This window comes from Erigeron canadensis, chromosome 6 (genome assembly GCF_010389155.1).
Source record: "Erigeron canadensis isolate Cc75 chromosome 6, C_canadensis_v1, whole genome shotgun sequence".
NCBI classification, from domain to species: domain Eukaryota; kingdom Viridiplantae; phylum Streptophyta; class Magnoliopsida; order Asterales; family Asteraceae; genus Erigeron; species Erigeron canadensis.
This window is the reverse complement of record NC_057766.1, coordinates 43,892,187-43,918,431: the sequence shown is the minus strand read 5'-3', so window position 1 is coordinate 43,918,431 and position 26,245 is coordinate 43,892,187. Positions and strand designations below refer to the sequence as shown.

General features: G+C 36.0%; 3 protein-coding genes and 1 long non-coding RNA gene across 4 annotated transcripts; 2 read left to right on the top strand and 2 right to left on the bottom strand.

Moving 5' to 3' along the window:
* Nucleotides 1–539: 539 nt before the first annotated feature.
* Nucleotides 540–4,822, top strand: LOC122603902 (ferric reduction oxidase 4-like). Its single transcript, XM_043776749.1, has 8 exons — nucleotides 540–824; nucleotides 987–1,080; nucleotides 1,192–1,380; nucleotides 1,470–1,704; nucleotides 2,779–3,106; nucleotides 3,254–3,494; nucleotides 3,628–4,340; nucleotides 4,426–4,822. Exons 1-8 carry the CDS (start codon nucleotides 662–664, stop codon nucleotides 4,569–4,571), a joined length of 2,109 nt encoding a protein of 702 aa, XP_043632684.1. The 5' UTR covers nucleotides 540–661; the 3' UTR covers nucleotides 4,572–4,822.
* A 1,843-nt stretch (nucleotides 4,823–6,665) lies between these two features.
* On the bottom strand, nucleotides 6,666–10,329 carry LOC122603291. The gene is made up of 4 exons (XM_043775960.1): nucleotides 9,991–10,329; nucleotides 9,503–9,657; nucleotides 8,017–9,431; nucleotides 6,666–7,920 (listed from the first exon to the last, which is right to left on the bottom strand). The coding sequence occupies exons 2-4, from the start codon at nucleotides 9,635–9,637 to the stop codon at nucleotides 6,996–6,998; spliced, it is 2,475 nt and encodes an 824-aa protein (XP_043631895.1). The 5' UTR covers nucleotides 9,638–9,657; nucleotides 9,991–10,329; the 3' UTR covers nucleotides 6,666–6,995.
* A 1,975-nt stretch (nucleotides 10,330–12,304) lies between these two features.
* On the bottom strand, nucleotides 12,305–20,911 carry LOC122603645 (proline--tRNA ligase, chloroplastic/mitochondrial). Its single transcript, XM_043776411.1, has 12 exons — nucleotides 20,513–20,911; nucleotides 17,008–17,064; nucleotides 16,803–16,913; nucleotides 16,541–16,627; nucleotides 16,327–16,440; nucleotides 16,049–16,255; nucleotides 15,672–15,809; nucleotides 15,198–15,359; nucleotides 14,867–15,066; nucleotides 14,286–14,369; nucleotides 12,883–13,047; nucleotides 12,305–12,592 (listed from the first exon to the last, which is right to left on the bottom strand). The coding sequence occupies exons 1-11, from the start codon at nucleotides 20,861–20,863 to the stop codon at nucleotides 12,906–12,908; spliced, it is 1,653 nt and encodes a 550-aa protein (XP_043632346.1). The 5' UTR covers nucleotides 20,864–20,911; the 3' UTR covers nucleotides 12,305–12,592; nucleotides 12,883–12,905.
* A 1,968-nt stretch (nucleotides 20,912–22,879) lies between these two features.
* Nucleotides 22,880–24,667, top strand: LOC122602518. The gene is made up of 5 exons (XR_006324290.1): nucleotides 22,880–23,121; nucleotides 23,219–23,321; nucleotides 23,608–23,734; nucleotides 24,026–24,102; nucleotides 24,326–24,667. It is a non-coding gene; the product is annotated as an uncharacterized LOC122602518 (long non-coding RNA).
* The last annotated feature ends 1,578 nt before the right edge of the window (nucleotides 24,668–26,245 follow it).

The window sequence follows — 26,245 nt, the reverse complement described above, 5'->3', positions numbered from 1 at the left end:
ATAAATTGAATGTTACAAATTAAAGTCAAACACTTTCAAATGTAAAGATATTACATTTGTGTTATATTTTGAAGTGTAATCATCTTGTTTATATACTTACAAGTGCTAACAGTTTATAATTTTTCAAATACCTTTGCACTTGTACATATGAGGTTTTTCATGTAATTTTTAGTATGAACAGATTAATACACTTTTCCCATTTTAAATATAAAAATTGAAATTTTGAAATTTTTTTTTTTAGGTTTGACCGTATATATTTTTACTTAATAATATATAGTACTTGTAGTTAATAAAATAAAAGTTATATCAATTAATATTATATAGTTGTAGTTAATAAAAGTTATATTAATTAAAAAAACATTTAAAATTCAATCTATTCATATACTTAAAATCAAATGTTATATAAACGTAACGAGAATATTTACGTTCAATCAAATGTTATATAAACATAGACAAGTGGCATATTTCTATTTGTTGTGTGTGTGTGCTTCTTCCGCGCGTATATGTTTTTTTGGGTATATAAGTCGAGTGTCCAATATATAAAAGCACAACAATGAAATACATAAATTAACCCCATATGAAGTATATCCTTAATCCAGGACGGAAATTAGAAAGTGCTCGCTGATCAGGCTAGCTAGAACTTAACTATCGATTGAGGAAAATGGGACAAACAACAACAGCAGTAGTAGCAGTGAGAATGGCGTTGCTTCTTGTGTTTGTAGGGTGGCTCTTTATGTGGGTTATGCTGCCTACAAAAACCTACAAGAATTCATGGACTCTCACCCTCTCCGATCGTCTCAACTCTACTTATTTTCGCGAACAAGGTTTATTCGTATGATTTAATTAGTAGTTATTTTTATTTCAGAACGACAAACTCATCATATACACGTACGTACGAACACTAGCTAGTTGAGTTCATATACACGCGTGATCCTCCAGCTGTCATGTTTTTGAATCTGACTGAATCCAATATGTATTGTTTTCAGGGACAAATCTTGTACTTTTCTCATTTCCGATAATGTTCTTGGCATGTTTGGGCTGTGTGTACCTCCATTTTCAGACCAACACGAGGCCTAAAAGGTTGAAATATCATTTACATATTGCGCGGATATAAACATATTATAGTTAGTTTAGTAAGTGGATTTATACTTAAAAAATGATTGATCGAGCTGATGACAACTACTATTGCAGTAATTTTACCAGAAAAAGATGGCTGGATATATGGAGACGCCCCTTGATTGTGATGAATCCTCTCGGGATCGTGAGCACGATGGAGCTCATGTTTGGAGTCATGTTCCTTGCGCTATTAGGATGGTCCCTATACAATTACTTGCATGTTAGCTTCGGGCACCTTCATATGCACAGAGAAGGGGAGAAAGTGTAAGTAGTTTTAGTTGTAGATCTTTTAATTAATTAATTGCATGCTTTTACTATTTAATTTTCTGAGCTAATTAATTAAAAAAATGCAGGTGGCAAGCCAAGTTTCGTAGCGTATGGTTGCGACTTGGGTATATTGGGAATATAACGTGGGCATTTCTGTTTTTCCCGGTGACTCGTGGATCATCAATCTTACGATTGGTTGGACTGACATCCGAGTCAAGTGTCAAGTATCACATATGGCTCGGTCATATATCTATGGTTCTCTTCACTGCACATAGCGTTGGGTTCGTTATCTATTGGGGTATTACTGATCAGATGGTTTTGGTACTACTCTCGATCGATCCTTCGCTTCAATTAATTAATTTAGTTTGTCATGATCAGAATTAATTGGAAATAAGAACCTGGCCACGGATCATAATCAACTTCTCTTAATTTATACTGTACGTAGCATTTATGGGTTGTTTAATCAACAAACATATTTTATACTTTTAATTAACAATTTGATGCATTAATTAATATGATCCTGATATATAACTTGTAAATGTATATCCGATCCAGAGTCCAGACACCCTATATGTATGAAACATCTAACAAATAATTCTCAATTAACTTTAATTTCTATACCACTTCAATTATAAATAAATAAAATTAAAAAAAGATATATATATAATAAATATATTGATGAAAACTGAATGATGATAGCTAGATAGATATATCCTACTATAATTATTGTGAAGTGCATGTACGTGTAGGGGAGGGGATATGAAAGTTATGGGATTGGAAGTATATCAAATGTCTAGAGAATATTTCTTTTTTCTTTTTGGACAAGATATATACATGTGATTATAACTCTTTCTTTCATATCCCGTAACATATATCTTAATTAATCCATCTTTGATTCCAATCTAATATATACATCTGTCTGCAGTCTGCTATTGGATAACTAATTAATTTTACTGGGGTTAACTTTTTTTTATCATCACCATATAATAATTAAGGTAGCTTTATTTTATAGAAGGTGGACATGTTTCTTCAATATATCTGATATGTCATATCCATAGAACTACCGGAAAACATGTGCTATGGATTAGTGTTTACATGGCCATCATAATGACTTTTTAAAGTTCGTCGTAAGAATGGTTCGTGCTGTTTATCATTTTTTGCACGATATTTTGTCCATTCCGAAACCTTTTGCATGCTTGGTGTCCATATATAATTTCATTGAAAATAATGCAAAACAGTTTTGGTAAGCCAAGTGTGCATAAGGTTTTAGACAGTATAAACAGTATCTTAATTAGGTGATGTATGGATCATATACGTACATGATTTCATGTTAGTAGTCATTCAACTGTTTAATTCAAACGGACATTTAAAAATGCAATTTTGGGACGAGCGCAGATGAAGGAATGGAGCAAAACTTACCTTTCAAATGTAGCTGGAGAAATCGCGTTTGCGCTTGCATTGATTATGTGGGTGACAAGCATCCCACGCGTCAGGCGAAAGATGTTTGAGATATTCTTCTACACCCACCAAACCTACATTCTATACCTCTTCTTTTACATCATTCATGTTGGGGTTGCCTACTTCTGCTTGATCCTTCCTGGAATTTTCCTCTTTCTTATCGATAGATATTTGAGATTCTTACAATCACGCAAAAGTGTTAGACTTATTTCTGCCCGCATCTTGCCTTGTGACGCCCTTGAGCTTAACTTCTCCAAGATTACTGGTATGTATATTACCAAGATCATATAATGTATAATGCCAACAATTAATATGGAAATATATAGCCCGATCTTCTTTTCATTAAAAATGCATGCAAATGGGAAAATAATTAAGTAGATAAATGATATATGTCTGAAATTAATTGTTGCAGGATTGGACTATAATCCAACAAGCATCTTGTTTGTGAATGTACCATTGATCTCCAAGTTGCAGTGGCATCCCTTTACAGTGACTTCCAATGCTAACACCGAGCCTGATACGATCAGCATTGTGATCAAGTGTCAAGGAACTTGGTCTCACAAGCTTTACCAACAGCTTTCTGGATCTTCTATCGATCGTCTTCAAGCATCACTTGAAGGACCCTATGGACCTACTTCACCTCATTTTCTAAGGTTATTTCTTTATTTAAGTATAATACTGAATTAGTATAATGGGAAAGTTATTACAGTATGTTTCATAATGCAATTTTTCTAAGTAAGCGTTTTCAGTGTTGAATCTCATCAGCATTCTTAATTTTGTGTGAAGCTATGAGAATCTAGTATTGATCAGCGGAGGCAGTGGCATCACCCCATTCATCTCCATAATTCGCGAGCTTATTTTTCAAATGACACGACAACAACAACAACCAGACAAAAACCACAGGATCCCATCAACTGTTCTCCTTGTTTGTGCCTTCAAAAACTCTGCAGACCTCTCTATGCTCGATTTCTTGCTGCCATTAACATCAAATGGTTATTCTTCGGATATTTCCCAAATAAATCTCCGTATACAAGCTTATATCACTAGAGAAACCGAGCAACAGCAGCCCCTTGAAAACACCAAGAAACCTCTCCAAACCATATGGTTCAAACCAAACCCATCTGACTCTCCCATTTCAGCCCCACTCGGCCCCAACAGCTGGCTATGGCTATTTGCAATAATATCATCAGCCTTCATTATGTTTCTTGTTTTGTTGGGGATTCTCATCAGATACCACATCTACCCTATAGAACTCTCTGGAGGACCTTCTGCCTACAATTACACTTTCAAAACTCTATGGGATATGCTCTTCGTCTGTGCTAGCGTTTTCTTGGCTACCAGTTTCGTGTTTCTATGGCAAAAGAAGGACAACGACAAACGGGAAGCAGTAAAAGTGCAAAACTTGGAGCTCAGTGAAGGTGGGGAGATTGAAAGCTTCTCTACTCAGTCTGTTACTGAAGCTACTGAGGTCCATTTCGGCCACAGACCTGATCTGAAGAGTAAGTTCTTTTGCATTTAACATTGTGAAATCGAAGAATTGAATGTTAGTGGTTAATCTAAAAAATGTTACTTTTATGATTGTAGGCATACTAATGGAGAACAACAAAAAAAGAACAGATGTTGGAGTTTTGGTCTGCGGGCCAAGGAAAATGAGACATGAAGTTGCCAAGATATGCTCATCAACAGTGGCTAAGAATCTGCATCTGGAATCCATGAGCTTTAACTGGTGATTTTGAAAAGGTATCATGTGGCTTTTATGTGTATAATACACTAAAGATTGATGAAAACAGCTTTTACTTGTTTTGTTTGTGATTAACTGTATTGTAATGTTCAATAATACCATGTTTTTTTATTGTGGGATTTTAATGGTTGATTCTCGCTTATATGTTAAGAGTAGAGATCGATCCCACGATTAAAAGTATAAACTATGTGATGTATTTTTGTGTATGACTATTTGAGAAACGATGCATAATTATGGTAATTATAGAAGATCATCAGTTCCCGTTATATTTCTGGTGGGTCTCGTAAGTCAAATAAATCTGATTATATTTCTGGTGCACTGGGTGTCCAGCAAGACTTTCACAGATGACTGGTCCCACCAATGATGTGGGGTTAGTCTACTTGGTAGAGACTTTTGCCTCTTGAAATGCAAGTCCATGGATCAATCCCGCATCTAGGATTATTTGGGAGTAATGCAGATTTTGTAAGAAATTTGCCGTTAAAAAAAAAAAAAAAAAAAAAAAAAACTGGTCTCGTTCAGGAGCACAAATACAATATCATGTTTGATGCTTTTGGCGTAAGGCGGTTTAGGTATCAGCAAATTCTTTAATTAAGTCGGTTAGTTCAGATGAACTTTTTTCTTTAAGAGATTTTCTGGACAGCCCTCAGAAATGTGTATAGTAAGTGTCTAAAACATACGAGCTTAATAGTAACATAACATAGATGGACAGTACATTTGTCGAAAATTTATCCATCTTCCCATCTTTTAGAGAGTAAACTTTCAATGGAGGTATATACATACTATCCACCCTAAGAGTAAGATTAAAGAAAATTGATCAATGAACTCATACAAGTAATGATGATAACTCAAACACTGCTTGTAGGGTACTGTTATAAAAGACCCATAACTTTGGATAGTACTGTGGACAAATTAAACTGAGAGTTGGGGTTGGAAGACTATGATAGAGATTAGAGATGTAGTAAAACAGAATGTGATATATGAAATTGGTGATGGGCTGCATACTTCAATGTGGTATGACAAGTGGAGTCCTGAAGGTCCTTTGTGTGACATAATTACCAAAAGAGCTATGTATGAGGCCAGAATTGAAGAGGGGATCAAAGTGGTTGATATGATTAATAATGCTAATTGGCTTTGGCCTGATGGTTGGTTATAAAGTTACCTTGTGCTCAGTAGTATTGAACTATTGATGTTCCATAGATTCAGAATAATAAAAAAGATTTTTTACAGGGTTGGTTAGATCTAAGAGTCAATTGGCCTAAAGTCAATTGAAAGTAGGTAGCCTGGTACTCTGGTTTATTCAACTTATCCCAAGTGCAATCGCTTATCATTTAGTTGGCAATTTGCAATGTAGGTTTTGGCTTTTTGCAAGACAGTCGCTGACAATCACGAGCAATTTTTGGCTTATCATATGTCACTATGCCAGAAATGTTTGGAATGAGATGCAGATTTTGACTTACAATATGGATAATATGCATAATTTGAATGAGTTGGTGAATGTAATTGCTGAAATGAAAGTTAAGAATGTTAACAAAGTAGTTTTGGCTGCAAGTGTATATCACGTTTTGGCAGGAAAAAAATATGAGGATATTAAAGAATGAAGAAAGGAATGACAAGGCTTATAAAGGATACTGTAAGAAACAAAATGCTTTCTTTAATGTGCTTAACATGGCTGTAAAGTGGAATCTATGTTGGATGAATAATTATTTGATTGCCATTTGATATGTAGCCTGGTTGCTATTTGTTTGGTGAGCTTAGTGCAATTTTTGGATGCTGTACCTATATGTTTTGATGTTTTTAGCAGTACAGGTAATGGTGGATGCTGCTAGTTGACATTTCGAGGATTTTTGGATAGGGTTTTATTAGTATATATCTGTATGCATGCGAATATCCAATGTACTGTTTTGTATCTTATGTACATATTTTGAGTGTTACCATATATTACTCACCTTGGAAAAAAAAAATATCAAGTATTCAGCAAATAAAGTGAATAAACAGCAAGAGAGTGATACGAACCCATATCAGAGCCCGAACGCTGCACTAATATAAAACCCAAACGTGGCGTTACAATACATAGAGGTGTTAATAATATAAATTTTCGATATATTCACAATAAACATGAAGCGAACGATACAGCATAGCGACCAAAGACTATAAAGTAATGTAATAGCTAAACCAAAACTAGTTCCTTTTCTTCTCTAAATGAGGGGATGGCCAAAGAGAGAACCACTCCATCAAATGGTATTTGACCAGACAAAAAACAGGACATGGATCATAACAAAAAAGTGTCCTACTTATCCCTCATGACAAAAACTCTAGCAGGTTTGGTCCTAAGTCTGGCTAGCTTTCATAACTGCTCTTTAGACTATATAAAAGAAACAAAAAATTGAAGGTAGAGAAAAAAGAATAATTGATTCTAGGGCCTTTCTCCTAACTTTTTACTCTCTGGTACAACCATGGTATCCTCCTTACCAGTATCTTTGGAAAAACTATTGAAGTTATGGTGGTCCGCCACATACCTAAACTGCCTCACACCATCATCATTATCAGGATGCGCCACTTGAGTCACTTTTTCATAGCAACCGTCATGTTTCCTAAAATCATCATTATTATCCTTGTATTTCTGATCAGTCATCTGTGAAAACCTTGCAGGACGTTGAGCGGACCAAGACTGATCATCCACCTTCAATCTCTCAGGATAACCAAGTGATTCCAATCTTTGGTTTCGCCGAGTCATTGAGCCTGGTGATTTTCTTCTGTCTCTATATTGGACGTCCCTAAATCTTCGCTCATCAGAACATTTGAAAGGAAATTCTGGAGACACATGACCTTTGGTTGTAGCTTCTATCTCACCGGAATTGCTTGCATCCAAATTCTTGCGCTTCTGAAAATGCCAAGCAATAGGAGACCCTGAACGGGATCTTGAACGGGATCTGGTACCAGGTTTACTGAAATTGGAGGAAAAACGTTGTTTTCGGTCTACATAACGTGGTTTAGAATCATGGTATCCTTGTGTATGAAATCCAGATCCATCTCTGTAACGATCACGGCTAAAGCTTCTTGCTGGTTGTCCTCTATTACTACCATAACCATTGTTTCTTTCGGATGGTGAGGACCTTCTGTGTTGGCTCCTGTAGCCACCTCTTGAATCATAGTTTCTAGTATCATTTTTAGGTCTCTCATACTCATGACTGCTCTTCAAGCCCCAAACTCTCGTGGAGTAATCAACACTCATATCATTGCGTGAGCAGTCTTGGAAAAAACCTGAGCCCCTTCCCATTGACTTTTCATTGCGCAGATCCCACCTTGATCGATAATTGGAATCTCCAGTATTACCACACCTACGTGCAAAAGGAACATTAGAGGATATGAGAAAACGCTGTATGCTAATACACATTAAAAAGCATGCATCACCATAGAAGTATACAAGAATTTACCTGCTTTGGCGTTCAGTTGTCCTACACACATCAAAAGATCTTGATTCATCATTATGTGATAAATTCCCTCCAGGTGGCCTTGATTCATCATGCCCGTCTTTCCTTTCACAAAAAACTTTTCCTGATTCATTAATATGTGGTCTTTCAAAAGTATCTGGTAGAGGATCCTCCCTGATGTCACTTTTAGGAATTGCATTCTGCGCAAACAAGAAGTTTTGATTTTCCACATTTTGACCAAGCTCTGGACTCACTCTTACTTTTGCTGACAAAGGATTTTCGGTCTCTGTTACTGAAAAAGCATTTTCTATTGGCTCTCTCAATTCACCATCTTCAAATGGAGAATCATAACCAACCTGAAGTTTGTCTTTTGAATCTCCCTCGGCCATGTGGCAGGGCTCATCTTGAGTAACATTTGAGCCACAGCACTCACTGAGAGGACCTTCCGAAGTACCTTTACTATCGCAATAGCTTTTGCTCAGTTTCGGAGATAGGCACACACCTTGCATTACTTCTTCAGAAACAGGCTGCACATCCAACTTACACACTACGCCTAATTCGCCCTTCACAACGGTTTCTTCTCGTAAAACTGATGTGGTTGAAGTGACAAAATCTTCACACTTGACCGGATGAATCAGCGAGTCAACTACAACTGATTTACTTAAAGTTACAGAACTCTCACCATCTGAAGTCCTACTAGTAATCATATTTGTACCAACCACCTGCCGTGAGCAAGTCAAATCTTCATTTAATTCAGACGTTCTCCCAGAAAAATCACCATAACGATTCTCATCCAAGGGCACGACGGGGATAGAACCATCATGCTTACCAGATATTTGATTGGCGGGCACATGATCCACCATGCTTATCTCTTCACCAATTACTGCACCATTAGTAAATCTACTTTCATAACCTTGTAAATTCAACTTCATTGAACAATCTTGTCGAGAGTGAGGTTCAACCTGCAGATCCCAAGGTTCCTTCCACTCATCCATAATGGTATTTAAATCCCAATGTAACCTTAACCCTTTTGAAGAGTCAGCCTTTTCCTCCTCCCCTTCTTTCCCATTATCTCGCGTATCAAGAATCACGTTATCCTGGATCGACAAACCATCTGTACTAACTCCCGGTGCAGCGTGTTCTTCCAATACAGAAAAATCATCCACGTGATCAAGAATGAAGCTACTGCATGCAGCAGCAGCAAGAAGTTGAATACCCGAAAAGTCATTCAGACCAAGTACCACTTTCCTTTTCGACTTCAATCCATTGGTTTTTCTCAATGGAGTTTTAGACTTTGTATTCTGACAACGTGATAGTGAACGCTGACCTGAATCTTCATGGAGAAGAGCAGGTGTCCGGGATGGATCCCCTTCACACAAAGGGGATTTGCGCAACCGCTTCCTTCTGTTAGTCAATTTCTGTCAACACAACATCGAAACTATAACTTATCGGTATACAATCCATAACAAAAGAAATTAAAAAAGAATACCTTGTTGGTTTGAAAGAGTTGGTGTAATCTGTTGAGATATTCACCGGTCTCAGCCCCGGGCTTTCTTGGGCGTCTAGTAATACTGGTACGACCTTTTTTCAAAACATTCCATTTCATAATATACTTGACCTCCATTACTCGGTTAGCATATCAACCTATAGATATACATCTGGATTTGCTAAGTGCTATGGAAAAACAGATTAGATCTAAATACCTCAAATGATGATGCTTGCCCAAGGATTTGTCGTTGGAGTTTAAATCAATTTTCTTGTTTCAATTTAATTATATATAGCCAGCCGCAAACGCAAATATTATTTTATTATGTGTCAAATAATAAGAGACTCTAATTCAACCAGATATTTGCGGATTAATTCTTCATTTTATTTTCGAAAACCCAATCCAATCCAATCCAATAATAATAATAACAATCACATGATCCAAAACACGTGTAAATTCAAGAATAACAAAAACTTGCGGTTTTTCCGTACCTTTGCGTTTGTGTAGCTGTAAGTGCGTTGAAATCAAAATATAGCGGCTGCTGGCGATTCAAACGAAAAAAAAAAGAAGATAAATAAGAATCTGACTTCAGTAGCTGTCCATGAACAACAACTATGAAGAATAATAATAAAATGGAGGTGGGATCGAAAATGATAATGGGGAAATGGGTGGCAGGAGAAACAAAGAAGATGATGGGATGGGATGGGATGGGATGGGATGGGAGTGGGTATTTTTTTTTTTATATAACTTTAATTCTATTTTATGAGTGGGAAATTTATCTGAAATTGATGATAAGAAAAAGCAGTGTCTGTCTGGGGCTGGCTTTAGGTCAAACCTTGTTGGATTTTTGGCAAAATCAGGCCATATACACTACTATATAGTATAGGGGGTGTGTCATGTGTAATTGTGTGCGGCGATGATGTATCAAGTCAATCATCGTGTGGCTCTGTTTTTGACCTAGCATCTGACGGTCATTATTCATTTTACATCCTTAGTTGTTGCTGCTACTAGCCCACTACTATTGTTTTCTCCATCCGTGCCCAAAACCTCCTACATAACATACCTCTTTTAGACTAATCACAACTTTATTTTAAACACTTCAATTTGAAAATATAAATTACGTACCTCTAAATTACTTCACTTGAAAGGAAAAATGCCAAGAGGTTACTTGATCATAGGACCGTTAAATGGTCTCTTATACTACATAGTATATACAACTAGTAACATATTTACTTACATCATTTTTAATCGTTCATTTATTATATTTTTTTTATATCACACGAGCTTCATCTTTTCGTTACTATCGTCTTCTTTTTCCCCCTTAACTATTCAATTTCAAATTTCAATAACTCATTGAAATAAGGGCAATGATGAGCTAAAATATGTCACTAACAGTTGTACATGAGATTGGAAAAGACAAATTAAATGCAAAGAATGTTGATATTTCATTCGTTTAAAAAAGGCATATCAATGTTTTTATTTTTAAAAGTTTCAAAATAAATGTCAATCAAAAAAAGTGTTTGGTGGTTATAGACGATATTCTCTTAGTAGATAATGTAACAATTGTATTTATATGCATTTCAATATGAACATTATATTTTGGAAAAGAGGATATATTATGCATTGATCAAGTAAGATAATCTCAATAACTACTCGTGATGAACAAGAAGATAATTTACTTGATAATTAGAGTTAATAAGATAAAGCTTTTTTTAGTTGCCCGGCTAAAGCGAGTCTCTCATGTAAAAGTACATCACGTAATCAAGATTTTACTGTAACCACTTTTCTGTTTGACATGATAAAAAAAAAAAGAAAAAAAAAGTCGAATTAGGTGGTATGAATTTCCTGTTTGACATGATAATTTCGAATATTTATACATACGGCCCATATTATTGGTATGAATTATGATATTTAAAAAGTCAAAGTCAATCTTTAAATATTTTTTTTCTTGACACATACGTTGAATCTTTATTGCCATCTTAAATACGCTAGAGTATATAAAGAAAGAGACGTAAGTTGAAGTGTTGAACTTGTATTTTTTTTATTTTTTTTGAACGGCTTAAACTTGTATTAATACTTTAATAGATAAGGAATGTGTGGGATATAATAACAGCCTGGAAGAGATCAGATTAGCCTTGATCAAGGCCACATGTAGCCTATCTGTTGGTTAACATACGCGTAACTCGATATCTTTATAACAAAACAAATGAAGAGTTTTGATACAAGTTTAAATTGGTTGAGTTAGGAAACAGTAGTTAATAAACAATCTGTAATCAAAGTTAACCACATGATACTGTATCAGATCTTTTGAATGCCCTGAAACAACTTTCCAGTATTGGTGTCTCCGACTTCCCCCGCCACAAACCGGCAACTATCAGTTCTTTTCATAGTGGGAGATGTTATTTCAAATACTACGTCGGCCAAAGAACCCAACAATACTAAACCCACATTGTTTATGATTTTTCCTTTAACAAACCTACGTGAGATGGGGAATTAAAGATGATAAAACCAGGGTGCGCCCCCAGGCATGCTTACAACAGACGGGATGTCTAATGCTAGGAACATCAGTGAAGAACTTCAGATCAATAAATCGCGTTTCTTGTAGTGAGAGGAGAAAGTCTTCCGCCTGCTGGATATCTTGAAACAAAAACAAAAGATAGAACAAGGTGTTGCACCACTATGAATAACTTATTTGAGCCAACACCTGTGAATTAGGTTTTAACACTTTTGAACTAGGTTTTTTAAGTTAACCTTTAATAAAACTCCATCAAGATTACTAGAGTATAGTCTTTTCGGAAGGGAGGATAGCAAAAAATAACACGCAATGTTGTTTATCGTCAAAAATTAACAACTGTTTACACTGTAAGGAAAGAAATTAAGAAAAAAATTCTTCACTTGGCTAGCTAGCAGATTATTATCTGTATCGTACAGACATACACCGTCCTCAATACACTTCAAAGATACCTTGTCTTTTTGCTTAGTTCCACACTTCCACACCCTTCCCTTTCTAATTCTCTTTACATTGGTTTCATATCGTCTTCATTTTGCTTGTGTTTCGTGTTGGTAGCTCCACCCAATACTCACACTGCAATACTGCATTAACAAATTTTGCACAACTGAAACCATTGATAAAGATGTAAGATCCTGTAAAAAAATTCCCAGCGCCCTAGAAATAGATATGTAGCTCCAACTAAAAATGTGACGACAATATGTAGTTTTTTTATCTTCATATAGCAGGATCAAGATAATATTATTCTTCATTGTCACATAACTGTACAACAGTATGACTAGTTGACACATTTCATCTTACAAAATAGAAAAGACCTTACATTCTTCAAGCATATCAAGGCATTGGTTTATGGACTTAAGAGTAGAATGAGGACCTGATCATGGATAGGACAACTGTTCAGTAAGATTTAGCAAAAATTGCAACTTCCTCTGCTGAACTACCCGTCATAAGGCACTTCTTTGGCCCTAGAGGTTGATCGAAAGGAAAACATCTAATGGTTGCCCCTGTTTCTTCTTTCACCATCAATTCATCTTCATCACTGTAAACGAAGATAAGGAAGTAGGAGTGAAAAATAAACTGGAAAAATATATTCATGGAGTTAAATAATAGAACTTTACTAGAAAGAACGTTTTAATGACAGCCTTGGTTGTGAACTGGCTTTATCAACCTCTTTACTTAAAGACAGGTTGTTTTCGGTTATATTTTATAATGTCCATGCATGTCAAACATGTTAAGTTCAATGATTTAATCGAAAATAAGACGGGTCAAAAGTGACTCAAACTAGTGAGGTGTTTTTTTTGGTAAAGAGGCCGATACTTCATCTTTTAATAAATCACTGAAAAAATTACATCATTTCAATGAACAACAATGATGGACAAACTTACTATATAACCTATCATGTACAAACTCAATATGGCTATACCGAATCATCTATCAGACTTACTATATAACCTATACATACACAGGTAAACAACTCTTGAGGTGTATTCAAATGCATAAAATCCATGGTTGCAAATATCGGCCAATATATCGGTGATATATCGGATATCGGCCTTCAACTGATACGATATATGGGTTATCGGCTGAACTTATCGTTTCGGTCAAATGACGGTCAATATCGGTCAAAAAGTTGACTTTTTTTTTCTTTTTTTTTATAAACCAAAAATAGGGTTTCTGACTTTAAGATTAAAAGGTATGTAAAATTTGCTTCATAACATAGCAATTAAGATAGAAAGATATGTAAAGTTATGTCAAATTGTATATATTGTTAGTATATATATATATTTAGATGAATTCCTTTACAATTTAGGGTATCCGATATATCCCCGACATATCCGATATATCGCATATCGGGGGTCGGCCGATACGATACCGAAACCGATATTTACAACCTTGATAAAATCTCTAAAATAGCTTATAGCTATAACTAAAAAAACCCTCCAGTAGCACACTAATAATGAAGTGTTAAGACAATTTCATATAATCATATTTCCCATTCCTAAACCCCGTAAATATCATGTAGACCCATAAAGCAAGTTTTCATGTTTACAGTCTATAAAGAAAGGACGTGGGTCGTCCTGACCTTATCCAACCAAACAGGAGTTTTGAACCAACCTTACATTTTGTTTGGGGACCCTATTTTCCCTTTTCTAATAATAACCACCAAGATATCACACATTTTGAGATAATGGCCTTGATAGGGATTAATTGAAAAATCACGATGAACTCATCATAAATCAATGTCAACTGTAATACGAAAGGGTAGTAGCAACATACCTTCCCACCCATGGACCTCTGGCCCATTTCCCCTGCGATATTGCCTCTTTGAGTTCATCATATGAGCTCACATCCACAATGTTGCTGCAGAAACATCATTACCCTTTAGCATCCACACCCTTCTTAGAAAATAACATTAACAATGAAAAACCAACATGGAAGTTAGGCTAAATTTCTACAGAGGATGGCATGTTTTAACTTTTTAACCAACAATGGTAATTAAAATAATTCTAAATACATCGTTTTTTTCTTTTTTTATCTGCTAAATTCATTCAAGTTCTCTTCCTTGTGATGAGAAGAGGGAAATGCTAATGGGAAAATGATGAATGCTTCAACCAGGTGATTCGCTACTTTTCCACACACATACATATGAACCCATCATATATAAAATATGTGCCCACCATGAATTCCGTACCTGTTGAAGTATGTATAGTTCCCCCAAGAAAAACAGAAATTATGATAGCACATAATCTAAAAAACAGGTGGGGGTTAACATCTTTTACTATTTTATGCATAGTTTCCCATCCTCTACTATTTTACTCTTATTGTCACAAACAAGGTGTTAGGATTCAACTGTATACCTATCTCGAAAAGCAGTTGCTTTCTCCAAAAGGGATAATTGAATCTCATCCAACTTTTCTTTGACATGGGGTACAAGGACTGAAGGTTCCATAGATATCCCAAAAACCTTCCCTGGTTTTCCAGGAATATCTCTCCTAGATACGACCACAGTCCTGCTGGAAACATCACGGGGACCAATTTCAATTCTTAGAGGGACGCCCTGCACCAGTAAAATCATTACAACTTGGAGATGAAAAAAAAAAAATTGCTAAAGATAACTTTTATGCGTATGCAGAGAATATTAATATGACAGTCATAACAAGTCACTTAAAACCTCATTTAGTATCTCACCTTCATTTCCCAGAAATTAAATTTCCATCCTGGTGTTCTTTGATCAGAATCGTCTAGTTTTACTTTAATCCCAGAAGCATGAAGAACATCTTTAATAGACAAAGCAGCATCAAGAACTTCAGTCTTTTCATTAGCCTTCTTCCAAATTGGTACAATCACCACCTTTTAATCATGAAAGAGACTTTCAGTATCCAACTACACAATTAAATGGTAGTAAAATAAAATGAGAATAGTTGTGTCTATCAATTGTAACAACCACCTAAACCCTAATGCCTACAACAAATGTTCCTTCTGTGAGTATTTAATATAAAAGCTGAAAGTTCTTTATTCTACCAAGAATAATAAATCATGCTACAAAATTAACAAAGAAAAATCTAATAGAATGTTACAAGATAAACAGATAAACTTTCGACTACATAACAACTAGAAGCATATCTAATAAAATCCTAAAAGGGATTAAAGTAAAGTTGACACCTGTACAGAAGCCAACCTTGGAGGAAGCATTAGTCCAGCATCATCTCCATGGGTCATGATGATACCACCAACAAATCGAGTGCTTATAGCCCAGGAAGTTTGCCATACATGCTGCCTTTGGCCATTCTCATCAGCGAACTACATGAATGTTATAAGTTTCGGGGACCAGTGAATGTTGAGGTAGTAATAGTGCACATAATTTGGGTTCTTAATAAAATCGCATATTCTGAAAAATCCTATTCCCAAGTTAAAACTACTCAATGGCATTAGCAATTTCCAATCTAAGAATAAAAGTCTCTTTATTTCATCCGTTCATACCTACTTTCCACATTCCACACCAAATGAAGCCAACAAAAGGGAATTAGGTTGAAAAAAACCTGGGTATTAAAAGCGCGGGAAAAATTCTGTCCGAGATTATGGCTGGTTCCAGCCTGCAAGGCCTTACGATCACCCATCATAGCTTCAATTGTATACGTTTTATCTGCCCCAGCAAATGTCTCTACCCTTGATTTTCGACCTGGAATAACAGGTATTGCAGCTTCTTCATAAGAAAACTTTGTATAGACATCAATCATCTGCATCGCCTACAATTTGACAAGAAAAAATCTGTAAGAGGAAAACAAAAGCAAGTCAATTTCAAAATTAATATACGAACCTCCTTTTCAGCTTCCTCGGGAGTGGCATGTGCAGTATGTCCCTCCTGCCAAAGAAACTCAAGAGTCCTTATAAAGGGTTTGGTGCGCATCTCCCATCTTGTGACATTTGCCCACTAGTAATAATCATGAGGAAAAATAGATACAATGAGTTAAGAAATAAACATGACTGGAAAAAGATACATCACCAGAAGAGAACCTTTGATAAAAGCAAACCTGGTTGATCATAAGAGGAAGATCACGATAACTTTGAATCCACTGGGTAAACATATGGTTCACAATGGTTTCACTAGTAGGTCGAACCTGCAAGAGCCTCACAAATTGCAAGAATCAAAGTCACACTCACGTCTAAATTCTTCCACATTAAATCAAACATTTAAAAATTTCACTTGAATCAAACAATTTTAGAAATAACAAATCAATACTACCAAAACAGAAACATGTTACATTATCAGTTGTAGAGTAACCGAATAAATACCACAAGTTTTTCTTCAAGTTCTTTCCCTCCTCCAACAGTCACAAGGGCCAATTCAGGACTAAAGCCTTCAACATGACTGGCTTCTTTCTCTATAAACGAATATGGTATAAACTGCAGCCATTCACAATTCACTATCACTTATCTATTTCATTACTCGCATACATTCAAGTATAAAAGAATCAACAAATAACAATAATAACTTTACCTGTGGAAAATACATATTACTATGTCCAGTCTCCTTGAACTTGACATTCAAATAATCCTGCCAAACAAATAAATATATATTATTGAACAAAACTCCAAAAATTAACTAATTACATTCCAGACAATATAATATATGTCTATTCTTTAGTCTATTCTTTTACTATTATTTGCCTTAATAGTTGCAGATCTCATTATCATTGTTGTAATTGTAATTAATTTTAATTTCAATTTTCCATTTCTAATCAGAATCTTAATTTTAATTCTATTATTAATTTTAAATTTAATTCCTTCAGATTTAGGGGCTGGAAGGCATAAGGGGGGGGGGGGGGGGGGGGGGGGGGGGGGTTAGAGTAACCAGAACCTTTAAGCTTAGATTTGGGAGTTAGAATTTAGGTACACTTACCGGTAAACTTTTAGAGCTAGGAGATGCCTTGACTAGGTGTAAAATAGACATTTGCTTGCTTTCAAGAAACTAGGTGGACGGGGAAAAGCACTAGAGAGAAAAATGGATACAAGCTATGGTATTCTGGAGCGCCTTCGGCGAGAAACGGAGTAGGTATCATCATGACAGAACGACTGAAAGACTATGTAGTGCACGTGGAAAGACACGGGGATAGGTTGATGTTGGTGAGATTGGTGATACAAGAGGACTATAAACGTGATCAGTGCGTATGCTCCCCAGCCGGGCCTGGGAGCGATGGAGAAGAAAAGTTTTTGGGGCTCACTGGATGAGCGGATGAGGAGTTGTCCTGATGACCAACGACTAGTCTTAGGAGGAGACTTAAACGGGCATATAGGAGTAGAGGCAGATGGCTACTCTGGTGTACAAGGGGGATTAGCGTTTGGAGAGAGAAGTGAAGAAGGACGCACAATATTAAAGTTTGCCACTGCACATGACCTAGTTATCGCAAACTCTTCTTCCGAAAGAGGGATACACATTTGATTACCTTCCAAAGCGGCCGACATAACACTCAGATAGATTACTTCCTAGCGCGTAAAGGTGACTTTAAGGCATGCAAAGATTGCAAGGTCCTCCCTAAAGAGGATTGCTACTCCCAACATAGACCGTTGGTCATAGATTTGCCCCTGAGCAAACGAGCAACCAAGCAACCAAGATAGAGAAGGTTGTAAAGCCAAGAATCCTTTGGAAAAACTTAATGGGCAAAGCAACAGATACGTTTAGGTCGACGATTAGCACGAGGTTCATAAGGGAGATTGAAGACGGTTCGCGTATGGAAGCTGATAAGTTGTGGACACACTTGGCAAAGGGTATGAGGGAGACGGCAAAAGAGGTACTAGAGGGACAGGAAGGCAGCGTAAAGTAAGTAGAGAATCTTGGTGGATCAGCAATGATGTGCAGACCAAGGTCGAGACAAAACATAGGTGCTTTAAAGAGCTTATGAAGAGCAAACGGAATGGGACTAATGAAGAGTGGTCCTTGGCAAGGCAGAGGTACTACGAAGCCAAGAAAGAAGCAAAGAAAAATGTAGCTATAGCAAAAGAAAGAGCGTACGACGAAGGAGAAGAGATCAAACAGCACCACTAAGGAGAGCGGAATCTATCCTCGTTGATGGCATACGAAGAAGGGGAAGACCTAAGATGAGGTGGGAGGATCGACTAGCGAAGGACCTAAAAGAGCTTGGCTTGTCGGAGGACATGACGGTGGATAGGACGACATGGAGAACTAGGATTAGAGTAGAGGATTAAGGTAGGGTTAGAAATCTGTGTGACTAAGACCGATATCTTTTCCCATATTGCCTTGCTCAAAGATGTCAGGGTAGGTTTGACCAGGAGAAGTGGGCTCAGCTTAGGTGACTAGGCTTTGACCTGACAAGAGAAGAGGTAGGTCAACGGAAGTGGAAGGACGGAATACCGAAGGCTCCAAAGGAGTTTTCCTGCCGGAGGAAGTGGACAAGGAGGAGTGTAAGGCATATGGGAATAGGTTTTTATATACTTTTTACTTAGACTTTGGTTCTCTGTAACCTCCGTAGTGGTTTTGGCCTGAATAGAGGTAGGCCTAAATCGAGAGGGGAGCTTACTTTAGGCTGCCCCAAACTGCCTGTTGGAGGACATGACCGATGAAAGTTTATTAGAGGACCAGGATTAGTTTTAGTGGATTGGGAGCATGTGAGAGGACTAGGATTAGTTAAGCTAGGCGGCTAAGTTAGTTTTTTTCATAGGTTGCTTTCTACCCGTTATTTTCCTTGGACCCATCGGGATCTAAAACTTCTTAGTTATCCCTTTTTATATGTATGAAGGCATGGTTATTATGCTCTAACACTTTTAAAATTGTCTACGTTCAACATGGTTGCTATTGTATGTGTATTGTTGATCATATGCTTAAGTTATCTAGGTCGCTTGTGTGCTACTTTTCCCTACTCTTAATGTTGTCGGGGGTACCCAGCAGACAGGTATACCGTCATATGCTTTTTTCGAACGACAGGTACGGTAACTAACTGAACTTTCTTCACTCTCCGATTTTCATCTCTTTGGTCGGAGGTCCCTATTGAAAGCAATCTCTCTACCTTTTGGTAGAGATAAGACTGTCTACATCTCACCTCCCCCATACCCCGCCCAGGGATTGGGTCTTGTTGTTGTTGTTGTTGTACAATATAATATATGTCCCAAATTAATTCAGGCCTACACAAAATACCACTACTGAAACAATCTGGAGATAATAGTAATTATGGTAAAGTATACCATCGACCTCAGTTGAATTATCTTGACATTTTGTATTAACCTTGAGTGTTGCTATATATGTATGTATAGATGACTAACATATGTAACTAATGAAACTGTTCCCACAAAGAGAAACTGGAGATGACTGCAGAGACTCTAACCTCCACACACATCACCTGGCTTAAATATACTCTCACATGGACATTTCCATGAGCAGTAGTTAAGAGGCCTAAAAACTACTTATTAACAAGTAACAAGCAAGTATAACTCGCATTTGAACAATTCCACTTATCACTTACTCCGAAAATGATATAGTCTTACTTCATAATCCTACAAGGTTATAAGAAGGGGAGATTCACAAAAGTTATAACACCACCTAAACATTGAGCTACGTAAATTAAGAGTAGATACCTTATCATTAGTTACGTAGTTAACGTTGCCATTCTCTAAACACTATTATCTATAGTTTTGCATCACTATGTATGTTTATATATAAGTACATATAATAATTCTCACACCGGAGATATGATCCTGACTCCCATGTGCACTTGTAACAATGATTGTAGCAGAATCCATACTCCGGGGGTTAAAGAGAACATAAAAACTAACCCAGTGGGACTAGGGGGGTGTATGGATTAGCTAATTGAAAAGGCCAACAGTCATAACTTATACATACAGATACATTTCTACAACTGTAACTCATAACTATACAACAAATCTACACTAAAATTACTTGAATTCAATACAGACAGATAATATAAATAATCTATACGTATTAAAATGAATGAACTTTTTTATTAAAAAAAAAAAGAGAGAGAGAGAGAGACCTGAATGGCTTCCCAAATAGCATAACCGTAAGGGCGAATAACCATAGTACCACGAACAGGGCCATAATCAGCCAACTCAGCCATCGATATCACATCGAGATACCACGCATTGAAATCCTGTGAACGAGGCGTTATCCCTTGTTCCTGCTGCTGACCTGGACCTGTTTTCTGGTTGTTCGAGTCTGCCGGAGAAACCTCTGTGACTGCCGGAGTGGTACTCTTTGCGAATACTTTGGTTGCTGACGTCAGATTGCGGAGATGAAAATGGTTGTTACGGCGGAAGAACAAGGAAGAGCGGGCGGGAGAGAAGGTGAAGATGGATGTGAGGGAGGGAAGCCGCAGAGCCCCCATTTTCGTTTTCTTTGTGTGTGTGTGACAGTGAGAAATCTATCTCCACAAAGGATAGGAGGGTTTTGACTTTTTTGACTGTAAAGTAGGCAATTTAGCTTAGATTTTTTTTTTTTTAATTGAAAAATGATTAATCGAGATCATCTTAATAAAACCTATAAAACTTGACAGGTGTAGTTTACTAAATATTTTACTTAATTTCATCTCTTAATCTTGAAACATGTCATAATCTTGTAACTAGAATGATTTTTAAGATGACAAGAACAATACCCGTGCGTTGCGGCGGTGTTGTAGGTGGCGACGGTGACGGTAGTGTCGACAGAGATTGGTGGTGGTGGTGGTGGTGGCTCCGGTGAATAGTAGAAGTTATTGATGTAATGTGGTGGTACATCATGCAATAGAATGTGTACATTGTTGAAACTTGCGATTTATTGGAAAGTTAGTTTTAATTCAGACATGTTAGAGACAATTTTAACTTGCGATTTGCTGGACCTCCAATCCCATACTCATGGAAAATACCTTAAGATGAGAAACTCAAGACTCAAATGCGAGACCTTGGAAAAACTCACCTCCAATCCCTTATAGATGAGAATTCTATGGCGTTAATTATAAAATGATTTTATCTATAGTGTTATGTTTTTGTGTATATAAAAGAGTAAATTACATTTTTCGTCTTTGAGGTTGGCATGCTTTTCGTTTTTTATCCCTAAATTTTAAAGATTACAATTTTGACCCTAAAGTTGGTCAATTTTTTCAATAAACGTCCTTTGGCCTTACGGCGTTAAAAAATGGCCGTTAACATACGAACGTGCTAAACACGTGAGGGCACTAATGTCATTTCACCTTACACCGAGGGACGAAAAGTAAAAAAATTGCTACTTGAGGGACGAAAAGTGAAAAAATAGCTACTTGAGGGACGAACAATGAAAATCATACAAATAAATTTATTGTTCCATTCTTTCTTTTCCGATCATCTTTTCCGATGGAATTTTCCAACTAGACATTTATTTTCCCTTTACCTCCAAGCCTCTCCAATCGCCACCACCTAATAACCACCAACAACAGCCGTCGCTACCAGCCACCGCCGTTTGTAACCAACACCGGCCACCGCCGTGTATAACCACCACGAGCAACTGCCACCCACCACCACCGACGAAAATTGTAACTCTATATAAAATGATATAGTGAGTTTGACTTTTAATCTTTTATTTTATTAATTTTCATATATACACAGATAATATGTACAAAGGTCTGTGTGTCTAATATATGTGTGTAGAGATGTGCTTTAAAGGGAAAGTTTGGAATAGAGAGACGAAAGGGTTGATGTATCCTTTCATATATTTGGCCGAATCTTTGGAGCAAATCTCAAAAACATCTCATGCTTCATTCAAACTTGCAGGCAATCCCTTTATTTCTCTCTCCATATGTACTTTTCTTGGAAATATGAGTTGTAATCACATATAGAATCTCTCTTATACACACATCAATCCATATCTTGTAAAATTGGAAAAAAACTATTCCTAATTCTCTCTGTGATACGTAAAACCAATCAAGAAATACATGGCTTACTACACCAACTATCCCAATCTAACTCCACTTTTTTAGCTTTATTCGGAATCCATAAAAACGCCGAGGCAAATTTCGTGAACATGAAAGTAATTAAGATCATCTGTAAACTTAAACAAAGCTGGATGGGGATTCACATGATCCTCATTAATGAGAAGGTATACATTTTATGAACTCTTTATTTTGTAAATTCTGATTTTTTTTGTTTACAAGCTTCTCAATTTCATGAAAAGAAACCCTTTTTTTTTATGGCATTTAGTTATTCAAAATCAAAAAACATATTTTGGCCCATGAGTTATTTTAAAAACCTTTTTTTTTTGAAACCCTTTTTTGGCCCATGGGTTATAACAGTTGTTTATGGATCTGAAAAGACCATTTATACACATGGGGTTTTGGGTTTTTTTTTTTTTTTTTTATCGGAACAAGATTCAAGCCTTCGTGAAGAAGGAATTGATGCCGCCTCTTTGATGAATCAAAGAGGATGCTGTTGTCTTGATCAAGAAGTTTGGTGCTGGTGTCTTCGACGATTCCAAACGTGTTGTAAATTCAGGGTGATCTTAAGATGAACTTTTATCGATGTACTGAAGTGTGTCCTGAAGTCTCTTTCACTGGCCATCCATATGGCGGCTTCAGTTTTCTTCCTTTTAATGAAGTCACTAAAAAGAATGCAGATGACAAAGATATTTTGAATGTTGGTTAGTAATTTTAGCTTATGCACCCGACTTCTTTTACTTTTAGTCTTGTCATATATCTACAACTCTCATGTTTTTTTATTGTTTCTACTTCTAAAAGATGTCATTGGGAGTGTATTTTGGGGTGGAAATCTGGACATCTTCGGCTCATCTAAAGGAGGGAAACAAACCAAGAGATTCAACTTTGAGATCAAAGATTTGGAGTAAGTTCACCTCTACTCAAACTTAATTATAAATCATTGGAGTATTTTTGTTTGATGTGTATAAAATATGGCAGTTCAACTAAATAATGATTATGTAATAAATTAAATATGCCACCTATCTTTTTGAAGGAATTCTTGGATCTGATGTGAGTTTATTCTGATGTAATAAATTAAATATGGGTCTAAGTTTATTCTGTTATACAACAGATTCTTACTTTGTAGCATGATTTGTTTGTTTCACATCTACAAGATGTATTTAATTTAGACATAACTGCATCGAATGTAGGGGTAGGGTGTTAAAATGCACACTTTGGAATGACTACGCTGTGCAATTCAACAACTTTGTGAAAACAACACTTCTCCCGAGCATGTTATCACCATCATCCAACGTGGTCTAATTAGGGAATGGGATAGTAAGTTTTTTTTTTCTAACCCTTACACTACATTCTTATCCAATCTTTTCCTTTCTCCTGATAAAAAAAACTCAAGAATAGATTTTTTTTTATTTTTCTTTTCCTTTCTTCCCCTTCTATTAGGAAAAAAAACTCAAGAATGCAGTGTTACAGTTTTAATGTATGTTTTTTTCTAACCCTTACAGTTTTAACGACAATGAGGTAGTTTTTCCATTATATACATTCACAAAATTCAAGAAAATCAACTTAAAGAATATGCTTGCGTATAATAAGTTGTTTGATCATTCTTAGGTCACTCAAGAACCACAAAGTGCTGAAGTATAACTGTCAAACTTGCTGAATCCTCACAAGGTGGTTAGAGTTCAAAGGTAATACTCGACACTCGTAGTAATGTATAACAAATTGTGTTATGTAGAATCAGTTCAAATTAGTAATTGATATATATGCATTGAAAGTACTATACAGTGTGAAATTCAACCAGTGTTCATGGAGCACGTAAATTCTTTCATAATGTGTACAACCATATGAACAGACCTGTGTCTCGATTACTTCATCATGTATTAATGACCATTTTTTGTGATCTGTTCTAAGGATGCATTCTCTGTTACCGGCTATTCTGTTGCAGCCGAACTTGAGAAGGACACAGACACGAGTCCTCTACAGAAAAGGGCGAGCGTAACTCCAGGTGCTGAATCTACTTCCAGAGTTTCAAAGAGGGTCCAAAATGGTTATCCCAACTGACGTTTAGTCCGTATTTTGAATTATGTTGCTCTAAGCTGTCATGAAACTATTTTCATTCTGAACTTTACATGCTTTGCATACCAACTCTGGTCTTTTGGTTGTATTTTGGTTTAAAGTTTATCCATATGTCAAAGCATGTAGTATGAACAATGGTATGGGGTATCCCCATTTCAAGTTGGTTTTTATTTTAAATATGGTGTTTGCTAATTATATAGATTTGGATGTTGCGCAGATGGTGTTCTAATTAAAAGCACACCACATGATGATTCTTTTTTAAAAAGGCTTAACCATACAGAAAGAAACATGTTAGTTTGGTTTAGCTTGGATCCATATAAACTAATGGAAAATGTATTAACTTGTTTGGCACATGGGTTTTAAGAAAGTGCAGATTATTCACAACCAAATGGTCTTTTCTTAGAATTAAAAATATTTATTTTAATTGGTTATAAACCTCTCCTGTACAAATATATTTCAAAAAGATGGAATTACATAAATATTTCTTTAGGTGCAGAGATTAATTTCGATGCTATAAACCTCTCCACTAAATGAGTTGATATAAGTTTACGTGAAAACGTACATTAGACACAAAACAATAACAAATATGATTTGGCATTTCCGCCTATAAGGCGGGATTTAGATCTAGTTTCACATATATCAAGTTGACATGTTAAACTTTAATTTTTCTTCAACTGAAACATTTTTATAAAAGTTATAATTTGATGACAATGTTTTAGCAATGAATTGGCAATGTATTTTCTATTTTGTCTCAAATATAAATAGAAATTTTTAACTTTCTCTGGTGTCTGGGTGTCTAGTTTGGAAGAATGGGTGTTTCTTGTTTGTAATAACGAGCAATGTTACCCGCGCAATGCGGCGCTGAGATGGTGGGGGTGATAGGTCATAGGAGGTGATAAGTCATAGAGTATGATAGCCAAATGTCTTAGTCGTACGGGCTCCATACTCGGATTTAAAAATTCGTCGAAGTTATATCGAATGACATCTCTAATGAAAGAGCATTAAGTTTTAAGAACACTCATACAATTTTTATAATTTATCGATATACGGTTTTTGAGATAAGAGATTTTGAATAAATTAGATGATTTATGGAGGAGAGAGAAAAAAATGAGTGGTTGAGATTTGAAGAGAGAGAAAGAAATGAGTGGTTATGATTTAAGGGTATTATAAGTATATTAGGTAGAGATATTTAAATTAGTAAATAAAGAAATAAGATAATTTAGGTAGTTCAAATCATCTTTTAAGGTTTTAAAAAAGAACAAAATGCTTTATAAGATAACATAGATAAAATTGAAGTAATTATGTTATTCAAAATGTTTGATTCATTGCTTTGAAATTACAAATAAATAACCAAACCTGCTACTAAACATATCTTAAACCTAAAATGAGCAAATGGTTTCAAAACCCGTTTTTGTTCCTATTAACACCCCTTACTACGCTTACATCAAAATCATGGTGTTTTTGTAGTTTGAAGACTATGAAGTTTGAAATTATCCTTTCATAGTTTTATCCTCTATTCTTTCAAGCTTCAAGTCTCTAGTAATACTTCAAAAAGAAAGCCCAATCAGATTTAAATATGGGCCACGGTGGGCCACAACCAATATATCTCTATATGTAATGTTTTTAAAATAAATACTTTGATCAACTTTAGGGTTGTTTGATTGATAGAAATTCAAGGAAATTCAATGGAATTGGAATTCAAATTCCATTCTTTGTCTTGTTTGGTTGGATTATGTAAGGAATTTGAATCTAAAA

Bases quoted from the DNA above. Each gene is read 5' to 3' on its own strand.
- LOC122603645 (XM_043776411.1), bottom strand. From the start codon at position 20,863: ATGGGGGCTCTGCGGCTTCCCTCCCTCACATCCATCTTCACCTTCTCT. The intron at 16,628-16,802 runs GTATTTATTCGG...AGGCTCTTGCAG, and splicing joins AACTTGAAGAAAAACTTGTG to GTTCGACCTACTAGTGAAAC. The intron at 13,048-14,285 runs GTATGTTGCTAC...CTTCGTTTACAG, and splicing joins AGAGGTCCATGGGTGGGAAG to TGATGAAGATGAATTGATGG.
- LOC122603291 (XM_043775960.1), bottom strand. From the start codon at position 9,637: ATGGAGGTCAAGTATATTATGAAATGGAATGTTTTGAAAAAAGGTCGT. The intron at 9,432-9,502 runs GTATTCTTTTTT...TTGTGTTGACAG, and splicing joins AACTCTTTCAAACCAACAAG to AAATTGACTAACAGAAGGAA. The intron at 7,921-8,016 runs GTAAATTCTTGT...TTTTGCACGTAG, and splicing joins ACAACTGAACGCCAAAGCAG to GTGTGGTAATACTGGAGATT.
- LOC122603902 (XM_043776749.1), top strand. From the start codon at position 662: ATGGGACAAACAACAACAGCAGTAGTAGCAGTGAGAATGGCGTTGCTT. The intron at 825-986 runs GTTTATTCGTAT...TATTGTTTTCAG, and splicing joins TACTTATTTTCGCGAACAAG to GGACAAATCTTGTACTTTTC. The intron at 3,107-3,253 runs GTATGTATATTA...TAATTGTTGCAG, and splicing joins TAACTTCTCCAAGATTACTG to GATTGGACTATAATCCAACA.